The sequence below is a fragment of the Micromys minutus genome (assembly GCF_963924665.1).
Source record: "Micromys minutus genome assembly, chromosome: 13".
Lineage (NCBI taxonomy): Eukaryota > Metazoa > Chordata > Mammalia > Rodentia > Muridae > Micromys > Micromys minutus.
In genome coordinates this window covers 50,984,320-51,002,861 of record NC_137982.1, presented here as the reverse complement: position 1 = coordinate 51,002,861, position 18,542 = coordinate 50,984,320, and the positions used below count along the sequence as shown (strand labels likewise).

General features: G+C 40.1%; 2 protein-coding genes across 2 annotated transcripts in view; one reads left to right on the top strand and one right to left on the bottom strand.

The window, feature by feature from the left end:
* The window catches only part of CERKL (CERK like autophagy regulator), a gene marked incomplete at its 5' end in the record, with an annotated part of 89,787 nt that extends 81,189 nt beyond the window's left edge, over positions 1–8,598 (top strand). Inside the window, 5 exons of the mRNA XM_080927345.1 lie at positions 337–362; positions 448–556; positions 2,072–2,168; positions 6,852–7,018; positions 8,426–8,598. Coding sequence (XP_080783471.1) covers positions 337–362; positions 448–556; positions 2,072–2,168; positions 6,852–7,018; positions 8,426–8,507 — 481 coding nt within the window. The 3' untranslated portion in view covers positions 8,508–8,598. The remainder of the gene's footprint in view (positions 1–336; positions 363–447; positions 557–2,071; positions 2,169–6,851; positions 7,019–8,425) is intronic.
* A 220-nt stretch (positions 8,599–8,818) lies between these two features.
* ITGA4 (integrin subunit alpha 4) overlaps positions 8,819–18,542 on the bottom strand; it is a gene marked incomplete at its 5' end in the record, with an annotated part of 72,506 nt that continues 62,782 nt past the window's right edge. The window contains 7 exons of the mRNA XM_080928197.1: positions 8,819–12,084; positions 12,181–12,315; positions 12,639–12,758; positions 13,144–13,242; positions 15,393–15,512; positions 16,595–16,720; positions 17,517–17,624. Coding sequence (XP_080784323.1) covers positions 12,220–12,315; positions 12,639–12,758; positions 13,144–13,242; positions 15,393–15,512; positions 16,595–16,720; positions 17,517–17,624 — 669 coding nt within the window. The 3' untranslated portion in view covers positions 8,819–12,084; positions 12,181–12,219. The remainder of the gene's footprint in view (positions 12,085–12,180; positions 12,316–12,638; positions 12,759–13,143; positions 13,243–15,392; positions 15,513–16,594; positions 16,721–17,516; positions 17,625–18,542) is intronic.

Sequence of the window (18,542 nt, the reverse complement as noted above, 5' to 3'; positions counted from 1 at the left end):
GTGTAGAACCAGAGATTCTTACCATTTCTAGTAAAGGTGAAGTTGACGCTCTGCCTTCAGAAGTAACCATGCCCCAGACTGCCGGCCTCAAACCCCACTGTCTTGATCCTTATAAGAATTCTCAGAGAAGCATGGAATTTCAATATTAGAGCAACATTAAAGAATGTTCCAGCTATTCAGAAATTAAAAGGGCTCCTTGTGATACACATATATCTTAATATTGTTTTAAGGAACTTCCTGCACATGCAGTTATGAGTTCTCTAGTCTCCTCGTGTTTAGTAGATGTTAGCTTTGCACACGTGTGACATGTTTTTGTCTCTGTCATTTTACTTCTAGAAAAGCACAGAGATCTCCAGACTCTGGTGAGTCAGAAAGAATCTACTGGAAACCATATCTTGCCATTGTGACTGGGAAAAGAACATAACCAGCTACTTCTATTTTCTGTAGACTGTGGTGGTCACTGGAAAACCATCCAAGGGCAGTTCTTAAACATCAGCATCATGGCAATCCCCTGTCTATGTTCAGTGGCACCCAGAGGCTTCGCCCCTGACACCAGGTGAGTATTGTGATGAGTACTAAAGCTTACTTTTTAATAAACACTTTTCCCCCTTTGGCAATACTTTCGCAAGCTAGAAACTTGTTAAAGATACATTCTCTGATGAAAGTTCAGAGAATAAATGTCAGTGACTAGAGTGACCAGCTACAAATCGGGCATCCATCTCCATCCTTGATGCCTGCCAAGAGTCAAGGACCAGGATGGAAGAAGTGGAAAGACGGTAAGAACCAGAGGTCAGAGAGGAGCTGCAGTGGAACAGTACCTTCTGGACACAACAGCACCGTGTCACTCATGACTCAACAGTAGTTGTTGTTGTCTGAATAAGATGTATTTAAGATCCAGACAGTTGACATTTCAGCATGGTGTGGGGACGGGCCCATTGGTCCCAACCCATAGCTGAGGAGCTATTAACTATGATGGCTTCTGAGGGGAGGAAGAGTCAGTTTTCTTTAAGGATGTGACCACTGGTAGTTTGTATTTGAATGAGGATGGTCCCAAGTTCATGAGTAATACAAGTAGACTCGGTAGATTATTTAGAGGTAAAAGAAAACACAAAAGTAGGAGTGGGTGAAAATGTAAGGAGTAGATATTGGAGAAATTAGGAAAAGAAGTATGTGTGTAAAAAATACAGTCGAAACATTATAAGATCTCCTCAAAGAATTAATAAAAATATCATTTTTAAAAGAAGAATTGTAGATTAGAAAAGTAGTTTTCCTTTGTACAATATTAAATCTTCCTTAAGGATTTGTCCACACAATGGATTGTAAACAACTATTGAACTAGAGAAAAACTGTCCTGTGATCACTTGCAGTTTACTAACCCTGACTAAAGTGTTCTTTGGGTGTCATTGTCATAGCTTTGGGCTGTGCCTCCTTCGGTTTGCTTTCATTTCACTACTTGTTGAGAATATTATAGTAACTGTTGATATTTCTTGGAATATCTCTGTACTCCAATTTTATACAAACATTATATGAAGGCTGGAAAGATGGGTCAGTAGGTATAGGCATGTATTTCTCTTTTAGTGGATCTGAGTTCCGTTCCTCTTCTGCCCTTTAAACAAACACTTTAACCACAGTTCGGATTTTAGAAAAAAAAAAAAAATAGCAACAGGTTATCTCATGCCATTTGCAAACGTTCACTGTGTCAGAATAAATTCTTAAATAGTAAGATCTATAGCCTCGTGTTTTGAATTCTTAAATAATTGAAGTAAATTTAATATTACTTTTTGATATGATTGTGGTGCATAAAGGTTTGGTTTTCAAAGAACCCTGCAGTGAGGTTTCAGTGAGAAGAAACCGTGGGGGATTAATAAAACTAATTTGAAAGGCTTTTTCATTTTGATGAGAGTACTGCAAAATGTGATTTAAAATTTTTAGGTCAATTCAACATGGTGATTTTTGGATATTGGTCAGTATCCTCTAGAGAGCACCATGTCTGTCAGACAAAATGATATGGGGTAGTTTCTGAAACAGCCTGTTAAAGTCCTCAGTGTCAAATACAAATGTTTAATTTCAGATTAGATAACGGAAGCATGTCCCTTGTGGTTGTACATAACACCACTCGAGAAGAATTTGTAAGACACCTGAAAAGATACTCCAGCGTCAAGCATCAGGTTTGGATGTTTCTGTTACTTCTTTGCAAGGCTATTGATTATGGAGAGAAAGATGCTTCAGAGACTGATGTCAAGAGCAGTCTTGTGAGAAACCTTCATCTTCTTCTGTCTGTTAATCATCTTTTTCCCCAGCCTTTATTTCAAAAATTGAAATGTGTCTGTCAGCACGCCAGAATTAACTTACATTTGATTCTTTTGAGATACGGGTTAAATCATTTTCCCCCTGTGTAAAGAAAAACCCAAGTTCTAGTATTACACTGAAAAGTGAAGGAAGATAAGTGTACAATTATACACACACACACACACACACACACACACACACACACACTGTTCTTTAGTATGGGAAGTGGTGAAATCTGAGAGTTTAGCTTTCTTGATTTTATAACAGCAGATTCTAAATGTATGATAGTTAGATTTTCCTGACATTTGATTACAACCTGCTTCATAGTCATGAGTTTCAAAAGATTTGCAGCTTTGTGCTTAAAATACCCACTGTATAGAAGTTATTGTTATTTAAAACATACATATAAGTAGAAATATTTCTACATATGTGGTTCGACTCAGAAAGAAAAGTGATGAGCTGCGCTCTCGGGCACAAACTCCTGTTAGTTGTCAAGTAGAGATGTGGCTGTAAATCCCTGTAGTTAGACACAATCTTCTTTTTAAAAGATCATTTTATTTGTTTACATTTCAAAGGGTTGCCCCTTTCCCTGTCTTCCTTCCACAAACCCCTCCACCTCAACTTTGCCTCTAAGAGGGTGTCCCCCACCCTCCCACCCACTCCCACCTTACCTCTCTAACAACCTCCTCTGGGACATCACGTCTCCACAGGACAAAGCGCCTCCCCTCCCATTGATACCAGATAGGGCCATCCTCTGCTACATATGTAGCTGGAGCCATGGACTGACTCGTGCACTCTTTGGTTGGTAGTTTAGTCCCTGGGAACTCTGAGGGGCATGGTTAATCGGTACTGTTGTTCTTCCTATGGGGTTGCAGTCCCCTTCAACTCTTTCAGCCCTTCCTCTAACTCTTCCACTGGGGTCCCCAGGCTCAGTCCAATAGTTGGCTATATCTACATTTCTCTTAGTCAGGTGCTGGGAGAGAGCCTCTCAAGGACAACCAGACCAGGCTGCAAGCACCTGGACATCAGCAACAATGTCAGAGTTTATTGTCTGTAGATGGAATGGATCGCACAATGGGGTGGTCTATAGATGTCTTTCCTTCATCCTCTGCTCCATTTTTGTCTCTGCATTTTCTTTAGACAGGGAAAATTCTGGGTTAAAATTTTTGAGATGGGTGGGTGGCCCCATCCCTCTACTCGGTGCTATGTCTTTCTATGAGAGGTGGTCTCTTCAGGTTCTATCTTCCTGCTATTGGGTATTTTGGCTAAGGTCATCCCCACTGGGTCCTGGAAGCCTCTAGCATCCCTGGCATCTGGGACCTTGTAGAGGATCTCCAAGTCCCCACCTCCATTGCTACTTATTTCTATTCATCCTCCTGGCCCTATGGACTTCTCTCAGGTCTCTTCCCATACCTGGTTCTGTCCCTCTTTCTCCCTCCCCCTCCCATCTAGGTCCTTCCCTTCCTCTGCCTCCTGTAATCATTTTGTTCCCCCTTCTAAATGGGTTTGAAGGACACATCTTTTGGCCTTCCTTCTTGCTAAGCTTTCTATACTCTGTGAGTTGTATCATGGGTATACTGAGCTTTATAAATAATATCCACTTATCAGTGAGTGTATACCATGTATGTCCTTGTGGGTCTGGGTTACCTCACTTAGGATGATATTTTCTAGTTCCCTCCATTTGTCTACAAAATTTGTGAAGTTGCTATGTTTAATAGCTGAGTAATGTTCCAATGTGTAAATGTACCACATTTTCTGTATTCATTCTCCCACTGAAGGACATGAATGGTGCTCAGACTTAGTCAGGGGCAGAAAAATGGGAGGAGGAAGTAAATCCCGGCAACCATCACAGGCTGACAGTTGATTATACCCATACCTCTTGAAAAGGGGTAGGGAAACAGAGACAGAGACAGAGACAGACAGACAGCAGGGGGAGGGGGGAGGGAAACACACACATACACACACACACACACACACAGAAAGAGAGAGAGAGAGAGAGAGAGAGAGAGAGAGAGAGAGAGAGAGAGACTGACAGATTGACAGACAGAGTCTCTTTGTGTGTCTGTGTGTCTGGTAGAAGCGTCAAGAAGTTGGGTTTTCATAAGCTAGAGACACTGGTGGCTGTGAGCTACTTCACATTTGTACTGGGAATGAAACATGAAACTTGGGTCCCCTGGATGGGCAGTAAGAACTCTCAACAGCTGAGCCAGCTCTCCAGGCCCTAGGTCCCCCATGTTTGTCTCATATTTTCACATTGCAACGAGGAACTACAATAATCTGGAATTTATAATTATCTGTAATTCATAGAATCAACTCTGTAAATAATAAACAATGTGGGCATATGAATTATATGTAATGCATTTTAAAAAGGACTTCACCATATAAGAAAATCTACATGTATCTCAGTTACAGTAGGATTCTCGGTTGTGCAGTGAATCCAAAGCCGCCTCGGTCTGTGGGAAGGATACACATTCCAAATTGTTTTTGCATTTCATTCTCTGAGCTGTGTTTTTTCTTGCTGGAGTGTCAGCTGCAGAACAGACTGAAGATAACCTCACTGTTTTTACAGTGACTTCTAACTCAGTAAAACAGAGGATAAAAGTACCCTTTGGGGCCCTTTTAACTGCACCCTCTTGGTAGCTCCCCCCCCCCCCAATTTCTCATTCTCCATGGCCACCTTTGGCAAGTTTTACATGCGCTCTCCCATCTTCAGAGGATCCTCTCTTCTGTGTGGTCCCTTTGTTCCCATTATTTCAGTCGCTTGCCTTCTAAGCACACACCTGATCTGCAGGGCCACCGTCCTTCCCTTGGGCTGGGTTTGTGAACCAGCCAGCTCTCTCCCAGTCTGAGGAATCCAGAGCTAACCCTGACGTTTCCCCTTCCTTCAGATAGCAGCATTTCCCTCATTCTGCAGATTTTTCTGAAACTCACCTCCTCACTAACTTGCCACACCACACCAACTGCCTCTCTGTTGGTTCCCATTTTTATATCTCTCCCTTTTTTTTTAATCAAATCGTACTCACTATAATGTCCTCTTATGTGTCTTCAGGTCCTCCTGGAGGAATTTTCCTAACATACCTGATCTCTCCTGTGTTTAATTCTTTACCAAGGGAAGATTTCCATTTCCTTAACATGGGCTCCATGGTCCTTAGCAAGCCATTCCCTCACTTCCAGTGATAGGACTCGTGGAAAGTATCAGCCAGTTCACGATCTCATGAGGCCACTGTCCCTTTGGAATGTGGCTGTCCTCTAACTGTATTTTCATGTGGCCTTCCCTTGGGACATGTGAATCCCTGGTATTTTTCAACGCTTTCGAACTTCTACCACCCCCAAGGAAACAAGCCATGTTGGATTAGGCTCTGCCACACAGATACGTGTTTAACGTAATTACATCTTTAGAAGCCTTATCTTCAAAAGCAGTTAAATTCTGAATCACTCAAGATTAGGGCTTCAGTGTAGGAATTCTTGGGCAGGGCAGACAATATATGTTCAAGCTTTTTGTAATTGAGTTCTTTGAAGTAATTAAGACAGCCGAATAATTTTATTGTAAAGACACTTAGTGATCATTGATCATTTCAGATTTTAAAATAATGGATTTGGGATTATTCTTTAGTCAACATAGTCTCCCCTCCCCCTTCTGTATATAAACCCCAGTGAAGCACAAATGTCCAGGAAAGTAAATTATATAATAAACTGAGTTACAACATAGAGTCGATGCTCACCCCAGCTCTCAGCAACTCTTACCAGCCTGGGTCTCCATGAAACCCAGGTGTTTTGTAACTATGTTAGAGTTTCCACGCTGCGTATAAAGCTTTCAGTACCTGCTTCGTATTTAAGAAAAGTTGCTACACAATCACTCATTTCATAACTTATGTTTTTACACCAGTTTCCAAGAACTGGCTGACATGAGCTAAAATTCTGTCTATTCCCCACCCCAGATATTCAGTCCTAACCCTTGTTACCCTATTTGAAAGAAGGGTCTTTATAGATATAAAGGATATTGAGGATTCATTGCTGTTCCTCTGCCTGGGTAATTTCATTTGGCAGAAAAAGAAAAAGAACAACTTGAACATTACCCGGTAACATTCAAGAATGGCTAATAACTATCTTGTACCTAGTGTCCATGTATTTGTTAAAACGGCGGGTTAACATCTGGGAAAACCATGTTTGACTGCCTCTCCTTTCTCTTAAGTACTTTTCATCACAATTTTATAAGTTTAGATTTAAGTTTTTCTGCATTGAACTCCAAGTGTGACACTTGTAATTGAGTTTTTTTTTCCCATCAGTTTACTAAGTTTGTCATGAAGTCAGTGGGATCAACTAAAGTCTGTCTTTAACTGGAAATTATGACGTCGTTGTTGTGGGAAATGCTTCTCAGGTACAAACTGTCATACAGTAGAGATGAATGGGCATGAAAAATGGTTCCTTTCTCAGAAAACCTGGGGCTATCTGGTTAGAGTTTCAGAGCTAAGAAAATGTCAGTATGATGACGAAACTTAATTATAACAGGGTCACCATGAAGCATTGATTTTTTTTTTTTTTTTTGCATTTGTTGTATTTAGTTCAGTTTTCCCTTTGTGGAGACTTATACCATTGAGGAAGTAAAAATCCATCCAAAGACTAATAGCCCGCAGGAGGAGGGTGGAAACCACGCAACTGTTTCAGAAAATGGGTTTCCCTGGAATGTGGATGGTGACCTAATGAACGCTGCCTCAGAGGTTCACATTAGGTAAGCACAACTATTTTGTGACTCCTTGTGTGGAATACCAGATGTAACACTAATAATATAATATGGGATTCTGCTTCCTAAGCCCAGGCAGAAGATTAAAAGCCAAAAGGTTGGCAAATTTTAGAAAGACACGTGTGCAGTTTTTAATAAATACAAACATGAGCATTTATGCTGGCATTGCAAATCATTCTTTTGCATAATCTATACAGACGTGTTTACAATTTACATCATTTGTCTTTGGAGACTTTCTTTTTATTTGATATATTTTACTTACATTTCAAATGTTATCCCCTTTCCCGGGGGAACCTCCACAACCCCCCATCCCATCCCTTCTACCCCTGTGAGGGTGCCCCCAATCCTCCCACCTTCCCGCCCTGACATTCCCTTATACTCGAACATTAAACCTTCACAGGACCAAGAGCTTTTCCTCCTATTGATGCTCAACAAGGCTAACCTCTGCTACATATGCAGCTGGAGCCATGGGTTTGTGCATCTGTAATCTTTGGATAGTGTTTTTGGAGTTACAAAGTCCTTCAGCTTCTTCAATTCTTTCTCTAACTCCTCCAATGGGGACCCATTTCTCAGTTCAGTGGTTGAGCATTCACCTCTGTATTTGTCATGATCTGGCAGATCCTCTCAGAAGACAGCTATATCAGCTCCTGTCAGCACACACTTCTTGGCATCAGCAATATTGTTTGGGTTTGCTGGCTGTATATGGGCTGAATCTCCAGGTGGGGCAGTCTCTGGATGGCCTTTGCTTCATTCTCTGCTTCAAACTTTGTCTCCATATTTCCTCCTGTGAATGTTTTTGTTCTTCCTTCTAAAAAGGGCTGAAGCTTCTGCACTTTGGACTTCTGTCTTCTTGAGCTTTATGTGGTCTGTGAATGTAGGGCTACACTCTAGCCCTCCTCCCAATTCACCACCACTGCCTAACTGGGCTCTAATATCATGTTATACTCTGTTTAACAGTTTTTTTTTTTTTATCAAATCCATTTTTATTCAAGTTGTTATTCAAGTTAGCATGCAAAGTAATGGGGTTTGCTGCCAAATCTTTACAAAGCATTCAACATACTGTACATATGTGTTAACAAAAGTGAGCGGTGGGTATGAAGTTGTAGAAACTTACATACTCAATCTTAGCAAGCTTAATGTCTTAGTGGGCTAAAGTGGGCTGAGGGAGGGACAGGGGCCTCTGCTAGGTGGGGTGTTCATAAATGACAGAGGCACTAGAGAACATTCACTAGGCAGGATCAGTGGTTAAAAATGCTCTGGAATGGTCACAGACTTGTGGTTCTGCCAGGAGTGTACATTAATGTGTATGTGTGCTTTAGGTGCCATACTGTGAGGTGTGTGAAACATCACTGTAGCAGAGAAATGAAATAATCAAGTCTGTGTTACTCCCTATAGGCTGCACCCAAGACTGATCAAACTCTATGGGGGAAGCCTGGAGGAAATGAATGATCCCAAAGTCGCACGTAATTGCATATAAAAAGAACTGTGTAAAGCAGAAATTTACTATGAAGGAATCTGGCATGCAATATATAAAAATGCTTTTTAATGAAGATATCTATTTAATTAAAGAATATATTTAATGCAATTAACATATTTTAATACAATTAGAATAGTAACTAGGTTTTTAAAAATAAAAATATAAAATCAATTAAAAAATCAAAATTCTACTTTTTGGAAGTTGTATGCTAGACTTAATTTGAACAACATTGTGTTATATATATATATATATTGTTGAAGATATATATATATATATATATATATATATATATATATATATATATAGTTGAAGATAGTATTTCCTGTAGCCTGATAAAACATATATTCTGTGAAATTTCAGACTTCACAGTGAGCTAGTAATATAAACATGAATACCCACTTAATAAAAAGAATTCTTTCCTCTTAGGCTGTTTTTCTACTACCCCAGCCCATAAGAACATCAATAAAAATAGCTCGATTTCTACTTATGTAAACTTCTAAGTTTTATTTACAAATATACATAAAAATATATCTTTCTAACTGGGCAAAATGTGGCCCAGGAGGTAGCTGTGTTCTTTTGTACCTGAAAGGCAGGTGTCGGTTTTCAGTGTAATAATCCACACTGAAATTTCCTCAGAGAGTTCTGACCCAGAGCCAGATCACTGTCATCAGGTCTCAGGGCCTGCCCACAGATGCTGAGCACCCAGAAAAGCCTCAGGAGACTCTCCGTCCTGAGCCCATGGGTGAGCCCCCACTTCCTCCCTACTGACTATCTGGGGAGAGACCTCCTCCCGGAACTCTCAGGGCACAGGTAGTGTGCTGCTGACAGGGAACAGTCTGTTCTGGCCTAGAGACAGAGACAGGTCACCGCTATCATGACTCACTGCCTGCCCGCAGAGAGCCGAACACCCAGGAGCAATCTCTCTCCTGAGCCCCCGGGCCCACAGACACACAGGAGGAAGAAGTTCCAGTCAGAGACAACAAGATCACCTAACATCACAGATAACAAGATGGCAGGAGGAAAATGCAAGAACATAAGCAATGGGAACCAAGATGACCTGGCAACATCAGAACTAGTTGTCCCATCACCGCAAGAAGTGAATATCCCAATACACCAGAAAACAAAATATGGACTTAAAGTCATACTTCATGAGGACGATGGAGGTCCTCAAGAAGCGCATGTTTAGCTCACTTAAAGAACAACAGAACACATGTAAACAAGTAGAAGCCCTTAAAGAGAAAACACAAAAATCACCTAAAGAACACAACCAAACAGGTGAAGGAATTGAAAATGGAAATAGAAACAATAAAGAAATCACAAAAGGAGACTACCCTGGAGATAGAAAACCTAGAAAAGATATTAGGAGTCATAGACACAAGCATCACCAGTAGAATATAAGAGATAGAGAGGATCTCAGGAACAGAAGATAATATAGAAAACATTGACATATGAGTCAGAGAAAATGCAAAAATCAAAAAGCTCTTAACCCAAAACATCCAGTATATCCAGGACACAATGAGAAGACCAAAAATCCAAGGATAATAGGTGTAGAAGAGAGCAAAGACTCCCAACTAAAAGGCCCACTAAGTATCTTCAACAAAATCATAGAAGAAAACTTCCCTAACCTAAAGACATGACCATGAACATACAAGAAGCCTACAGGACTCCAGATAGATTGGACCAGAAAAGAAACTTCTCCTGACATATAATAGTCAACACATTAAATGTTCAAAATGAAGAAAGTATACTAAAAGCAGCAAGGGAAAAAGGATAAGGAACATGTAAACCAGACCAATCAGAATTACATTAGACTTCTCAACAGTGACTATGAAAGCTAGAAGATCCTGATAGACATCATACAGACCCCACAGCGCACAAATGCCAGCCCAGGTTACTATATCCTGCAAAACTCTCAGTTACTATAGATGGAGAAACCAAGATATTCCAGGACAAGACCAAATTTACTGAACATCTGTCAACAAATCCAGCCCTATCTGCAAAGAAGAATAGATAGAAGGCTCCAACAGAAGGAGTGAAACTACACCCTAGGATAATCAAATAATAATAATAATAATAATAATAATCTTGAAACAAAACCAAAAGAAGTTTCTTCAGAGACCTTCTATTGAAAAGGTAGGTCTAAAATGATATTGATTTCTCATCTATTAACTTTGACATCCTCATGAAACAACTACTTGAATTTTTATGAGAAAACCACAAACATATACCTTTATACAAAAAAGTATCCCTTAAAAATATAAACATTTAATTAAATATGATTTCACTCCACCCAGATGTGATGCTCTGTGCTCAAGTTTCAACACTCAAAACTTCCCTCGCCAGCCCCAGCAAATCCCCGCTCTCCAGCCACAGACTTGTGAGCAGGCCACGCTCATGAATCAGGAAATCTGAGGAAGGGCCAGCTGGCAGTAAATGCTTCCTGTAAACCGATCTTTCTTTATAACACTGAAGGCTGCCTCTTTTATCTTGCACATGTTCAAAATCTGGCCATTGCTTTCTTACACATAACAGGTTCATATGAAAACTTACACTTATCAAACTACATATATGAAATAAATACTACAAAAGATGGTTGTAATTACAGACCAATTATGTGAAACCCAGGTAGAAGCTATTTCATCTTAAAATAAAATCTTGTTCAACAACATCAAGCATGCATTATCTCATGGGAATTTTGATGTCACTGCATATGGACTTGATCAGTGATTTCCAGTTCCAACTATGAGTTTGTATGTCTAATTTTTAGAGTCCTGGTTTATGTTTATTTAACCAGACCAAAAAAAGCAACAACATCCTAGGAGATGTTGAAGCCGTGAATGTTTTATGAAATATTGGCTCCCAAATCTCCCTTTGCACAATTTTCGATCACAGTGAGCTGCAGTTCATGTCACATCACTGTGCATCAGCAAAAGTGTGATGTTTATAATCCACTGTGAGGACAAAATTCTTAAGGATTGGTATGGCAAATGAGAATTTGAAAAAGCAAATTATTCCTGGGTGTTCTTGATAAAGGAAAGATGTGGATGGAGATCTTTATCCTTTATCCTCTACAAACAAACACAGAGGAATCCACAGCTGACCATTTCTCCTGCCGCCATCCTGCTGCAAGTAGACTTTGTTCTCCGGAATTTTAAAATTCCCATCTGCAGAGTAAAAGGGCTGTGGGGACGAAGCCAGGTGATGCCATGTGACCAACAGCCATCTTCACATTCTCTGCTTCATCCATTAGGCAATCCAGGAACAGCTATTTGAGTGAGTCTCAACGGCTTCAAAGATCATGAGCAAAGTTTGAGGATAAATCGAAAGTATATTGGAAACCAATAGCTTTCCATACCATGGCATCCATTGTGCTGAGCTAAGCCCACCTAATCAATAATATCTCCTTGAAAGATCATTCCTTTTAAGTAGGTCTGGCTTAAATCTGGAGTTACTGTCCCTCTAAGATGGCTTCAGAAGTTCACCTCTCAGGCATGTGCAGAGCTTTAGTGTTTTGCTCCACTTATCCATTGACTGCTGGAAAGCCACCTTTGAGTATTTTCTTTCTTACAGTTTTCCCCTGCACGAAAGAAAGACATCATACATCACAAAACCACAAGCACACAGAAGAAGAGAAATTATCACAGAGTTCATGAAGAGGATTTCTTTTCCTGACCTGTGAGTCTGCTTTTCAATTCTCTCATTTGAGAAGTCTTCAGTCATCATTACTTTTGCTATCCACATAACTCCAGCTGTCCCTCCTGTTTTCTTCTTGTAGGATAGATTTGTACTGCCTCTTAAAAAACCCAGCCTGCAAACAATCAGAAGACAGTGTTTAGTTCAACCATAATCAGCACGGGTCATGCAGCGTTAACAACGTAGGACATATATGCACCCCCCCACATTGACATTTGACATTGTCCACATTTTTCCAAAAAGACTCTTGTAGTGAAGTTAAAATAAATGTGTGATCAGTATTAGACATTCAGATAGCAATGAGAAAAAGAAAAGAACAGTAAATATTGAAAAATTGGCTTTGAGACAATAAAGGCATTTTGAGCAGTGTACTGTCTGTAACTATTAAAGGCATAATGTCGATATAACACATGAAATAAATAATTATTAAAGAATTACCTTCCACATAACACATGAAATTAATAAAAGTACTATAAGTCCAAGCAGCAAGCTGCTGGTAACAATCACAATGGTGAAGTGCCGTTTGGGTCTTTGATGATGGAGCCCTTCCAAGAAAACCTACACAAATTAAGTAAAGGAAACACACGCTCAGAGACAGTACTGCTAACATTTCCCTCGAAGACCCTCCCAGGTTTCTACAGAGATCAGAAGGTCTCAGCCCTACCAAGCCCTGGCAACTGCTTAGCAGAAACAATGAGTGAATTCTCTACAGCACCTCCTGTTCATCCCATGCTCAACGAGACCAAATCTGGTCTCCAGAGAGCTCTCTGAACACTGCTCATCAGCTGTGGGAAACACTACCTCTGGGTAAAGAGTTAAAAGTGTTCTGTGGCCTGGTGACATGCTCACTCCTGACTCAGATCCCCCGAAGGCACCACTTATAAACACCCTGGAACTATTTCCCATACAGCTCCCAGGCAGCGCTCAAGAGAGACGATCTTACATGGGCAACCCTCTCGTCCTTATTTAGTTCAATAACTTTTGGGTGTGGCTCTGGAAAAGCTGTGGCTTTTATTTCGAACTTGAGCGATGAGGTCTCATCCTGTTTTGAAAAGAGATCAACAGTTTGATTCATAGTTCACTGCATAAAGATATGTCAACAGAAACGCCACCTTTGCTATCTAGAATTTCTGCAACTTACTGAGATTATAATGGCTTACTTTGGGCTCAAAGGTGTGATCCTCCGTCTCATGGGGGGTGTGTTTATAAGTGGATAAGAATATAGTACTTACACATAATTTTAAAAATAAATAATACTACTATTTGCTTTTGTGCACACGTGGAGGTAGATCCAGATTTCTTGGAGGTGGTTTTCCTACCACAGTGCTCCTCCTGGTCTTCATGCTTGAGGGAAGTGTTTTAACCATTGAGAAATTTTTCCAAAGCTATTCCTTTCTCTTTCTTTCTTTCTTTCTTTCTTTCTTTCTTTCTTTCTTTCTTTCTTTCTTTCTTCCTTCCTTCCTTCCTTCTTTCCTTCCTTCCTTCCTTCCTTCCTTCCTTCCTTCCTTCCTTTCTTCCTTTTTTTCCTCTCTTTCTTTTGAAACAAATCACATGAATCCCAGGCTGGCCACGTTTGAGTTTCTAATTCACTGCTTGGCCTGCACCACTATATTCCTAGTTCATGCCAGTGTTTAGTGCTAGGAACTGAGCTCAGGGCTTTGTGTTTGTTAGACAAACATTATCTCAATTGAGATATACCTTGGTCCTTAACAGGTTTTTGAGGACATCTATTGTCCCGAAAATGCTAAAAATCTACCGGGTAAAGGTTATCTGGAGAACTAGAAATGATAAACTTCACCTAGACCTACATTCTTTCAACCGGAGGACTCATCCTCCAAGGACAGTGCGTAGTGTCAGGGGACAACTGTGACCGAAGAGATGTGAGCAGTGGTAGGAACTGTTCGGTTTGTAGGTCACTCTTAAATGCCCTGCAGTATACATGGCTGTCTGACAACAAAGGATTTCAGTCCACTGTGTTAGTAGAGCCTCTGTTGAGAAACGAGGCATATGAGAGGCAGATATCACAGCTGAATGGTTTGCTCCTGGTCTCAGGACTTTTAAAGCATATCTGAAGCTAAGATGAATGCATCTCTCTCTCTCCCTCCCTCCCTCCCTCCCTCCCTCCCTCCCTCCCTCCCTCCTTCCCTCCCTCCCCCCCCTCTCTCTTTCTCTCCACCGATTCTCTCTCGCCTGAATACATAATAGCCCCCTTTCTTTTGGCTATCATGGGCAAGGGACAACTACAAATTGTGAACAAAACTTGTCTCAGTCTGCAACTCCAGTTGGCCGGCCTTATATACACTGGTCACTGACATTATCCATACTGGCCAGATTGGAAAACTAAACCAGTGTTTTCTCCTGTCATCTGAAAGCTCTTTGTAAAATGTGCTCCTTTAGAGGAAAATTTTAAATGCACTTAATTCCTTCTTTATTTGAAGTTTTAAAGATTGTTATATTTTTAAATGCATTTTTGTTACGGAATTGTGCTATAGATTTTTCTTTTGAGAGTGAATTTCCTGTGGCACAAGAGGACCTTGAACTCACTACACAGCTGCTAATCTTCGGCTTCTGGTCCTCCTGCCTCCACTTCCAAACTGCTGGATTATAGGCATGAGCCACCACACCCAGGTCTAGTCAATACAGTTTGACATTTTAGTTGGATTTTCTCTGAAATCAGATTTTAACTTTACCTCTTGGTTCTAGTTTTTAAATATTATTTTTAAAGGATGATTTAAGGCAGTGGTTCTCAACCTGTGACCTTGACCCCTAAAGGGGTCTTGTATCAGATATCTTACATATCAGATAATTATTTTACCATTCATAACAATAGCAAAATGATAAAGTGGAAATGAAATAACTTTATGGTTGGGAGTCACCAGCACAACGTAAGGAACTAAAGAGCTGCAGCATTACAGTGGCTGGGAACCAGAGATTTAATGTGGGTGAATTGATAGGATAGTCAACATCTATTTAATTAAGCTTCACAGACAGTTCTGTGATTTCTAAATGGAACCCTATGATTCTATAGTTTATCTCCATCTTCTTAATAAAAAACAAGATTTGGGTTTTATTCTCAAACTGAATTCTTATCTCTGTAATTTTTTTAATGTTTCCATGTTATCCTGTCTATGTGAAAATAACTGGCTTTTATAGATCCACATCACCAAGTTATCGGTATGATTTCAGACTCACCATTTCCAAGATGGACGGCCTGCCTTCCAGCTGAATATGAACGCTGGCTTCTTTTCCACTTTCCATTTTCCCGAAATTGCATAAGAAATCTAAACAGTGTTGGTCAGCTTTCATGCAGTACTTGAAAAGAATGAAAAAGACACTAGCGTTAACATGTTTTACACATAGAAAATTCACAGCTGGAGAAGATGGTTCCATGAATAGTATAGGCTTGTCATGCAATTATGAGAACAAATGTTCAAATCCCCCCACAACCACAGAAAGCTGGAACAGATCGCATACTCTTAAAATCCCACTGTTTCTACCACAAGATAGGAGATAGAGAAAGAATTTTTGAGAAGCAGACTCACATTAATAAGGAGAATCTGCCCAACTTAGAAGTGGGGGATTGACACCTGTGGTTGCTTTCTTAACAATATACATGCAGCACACTTGAATTCTCTCACAAAATTGTGTGTGTGTGTGTGTGTGTGTGTGTGTGTGTGTGTGTGTGTGTGTGTACCGGAGTTCAAATACCTATGGGATATAAGAGTGTTGTCTCCTGCAAGTTGTCTCCTGTGACCTCAATAGGCATACAGTGACACACTTTTGTGTACGCATTCACAAAACTGAATGTGAGGAAGTATTTTTAAATGTCTTTAGTGGCATTTAGAAAACTGTCCTTCTTATAAACATCTTCATCTTCTTTCCTTCAGTCCAACAAGCATTTTTGTTTAACAAATTATATGATGTGTTCAATGTGTAACATGTATTCCATCATTCTTAGAGACTGAGCCCTCTGGGGTCAGGATGTAAAGGATTATGTTCATAATCAGAGTCCTCTCCTTAAAGTACATGCTCTGTTTGGCTGCTGCTGCTGCTGCACAACTTTTCCAGTTTCTGTCATTAAGTCACTACTAAATGGGGAGAATGAGAATTCCATGCTATAAATATGAGTGCCCAGGTGACTTGGTGTCAGGAGGGTTCGAGTATGATAGCCAGGTGGCACACGGGTGGCATTTGTTGGGTAATGAAACCCTATAGCACACACTTAATCCTGGCCATCTCAGCACCCCAGCACGATCCTTCCTTACCAATGGGAACACCACCTACGCTTACATCCCTGCCCACTCTCCCGGCAGCCCAAACACCTGATTTTGACTTTGAATGTTTTGGTTCTTTGTAGGAAGGCAGAAATGCACGCCCAAATAATGGAAACTCACCAGGATTCTCTTATCAGTCTTTGATAGGAATTTGACAATATCAGTCAAGGTCCCCGCTATGCCTTTTTGCTGAGCGAATGTGCACTCTCTTCCATAGTGTGTAAAATAACAGTGCCCTGAGCTTGCCTAGATAGAAAACAAAAGAAGGGTCACTTTGTTTTTAAAGAGAGCTAACACAAGATGGTTTTGGTTTCAGGTGTTTCAATTGATTATTTTTTACTAAAATACAAGAAAATCTCCAGTAAACCCACAAATAAAATCCCAATCAAATTATAGCCAGTCCTATTTTGACCACATGGTACAACTTTACTGAAATGGGGAAGAAAAATGGCAGATAAACATTAGCCTAAATTTAAATTTTCTTTGGTTCCACAAAAGTTCCACAAAAATGCAAACCACAAAATAAAATGCATCAGAGCATCTAAATCTGGAATCCAAGTAAATTTTCAAAGTCACTCTAGTAAGCTTTTAAGGCAATTGCTTGTTTCTAGATACTCAGGGGTAAAATGAAACAAAACAACAACAACAAAAAAAAACTCATAAGACACAAAATAATGGCATAAGAAATGATTTGAATGTTTCTGTAAAGAAGGCTTCCTTTTCTGCTCTTTCAATACTGGCTTCAAGCTGGATGGGATGTTCTACTACCTATGTTACTTCTGTGGGCTCTTGTTTCCAAAAAAGAGATATAAAATAGTTAATAAAGAAGGAAGAACCAGGTTTTCTGATTGTATGTGTCAATTCAGGTGCCACCTCTGGAGTACAGTTCAGAAAAAAATAATATCCAAAGTCCTCTCTGTGAATGCATAAGCAATTTATGGGACTGACTGTGGCAGGAGTGAACAGGACTCTCCGGCTTCACAACAGGGTTAGTATTTAAGACATACCTAGGGTAGGTCACACAGAGGCAACAGATAGTTACCTGAACATCCAAAACGTTGAACAACTTATCATTTTGAGGGAGAAAAGAATTTGGTACCATTATTTTCACACTAACATTTGGAGCCAAGCTAATGCCAGTGTTTATAACCTGAAAAAAAAAAATAAGGAAACAAATTTTAAAACCTTTTCTTTTTAAAAATAAAAAAACCACTGAGCCTCAAGACGAGTATTCCCCAGCCAGAGTGAAGGGTGTATAGTTGGCAGATACACAGCAAAGCAGACAGAATAACCTTAGTCAGATCTTTTTCTAGCTTAAGCAGTTCCAATTCACATTATTTTAAGGGTTTTATTTTGGGGGGAGTGGTTCTGTTATGGCTGTATTTTGTCACAAAACTAGTCTTAAATAAGAGATGACAAGTTTGAGGCTATTTTGGGCTCCTTAAGGTACCCTGTCTCAAAATACAAAAACAAAGTGAGGTTAATATTTATTTTTTAAAAAATATATTTAAAGGCTTGTACTGTGTACATTTTTAATCAGGTTAAGTATGATGTTATAACATTTAAAGGTTGGGAAATGACCCATTACTTGGCTTTAAGAAAACCTAACACGTCATTAACCCTCAGAGACCATCTAGGTGATGAGGTTTCATTCCATAAACATGGAGATTACAGATCTGTGAAAAGAGGAGATTGAGACATGAGCTTTCCTACTCAGGGGCTTAATTATGCAATCAACACAACAAGTCATGAAAAGTTGTGTCACAGTATCTGGATGAAAAGGGATGATGGGTAGACCTGGAGTCATTGGAATGCAGATGGCATGTGGGAATGAGTGGCCCTGAGCCTGGGAGAGCTGCTGGACCATAGCAGTTTGAGCAGAGGAACACATCACCAGAGCATGGAACTACAGACAAGCAGCTATGTATTGTCTCTCATCCCCAATGGTGGTCAGACCTCCAAGGACCCTCTGTTCTTGAGCAGACTCCCCACACATGTTCAAACATCAAGTGTCTCCATTTTGCTTGGACTCTGTCATGCTTGAATTACACATGCCTAAGTAGTGATT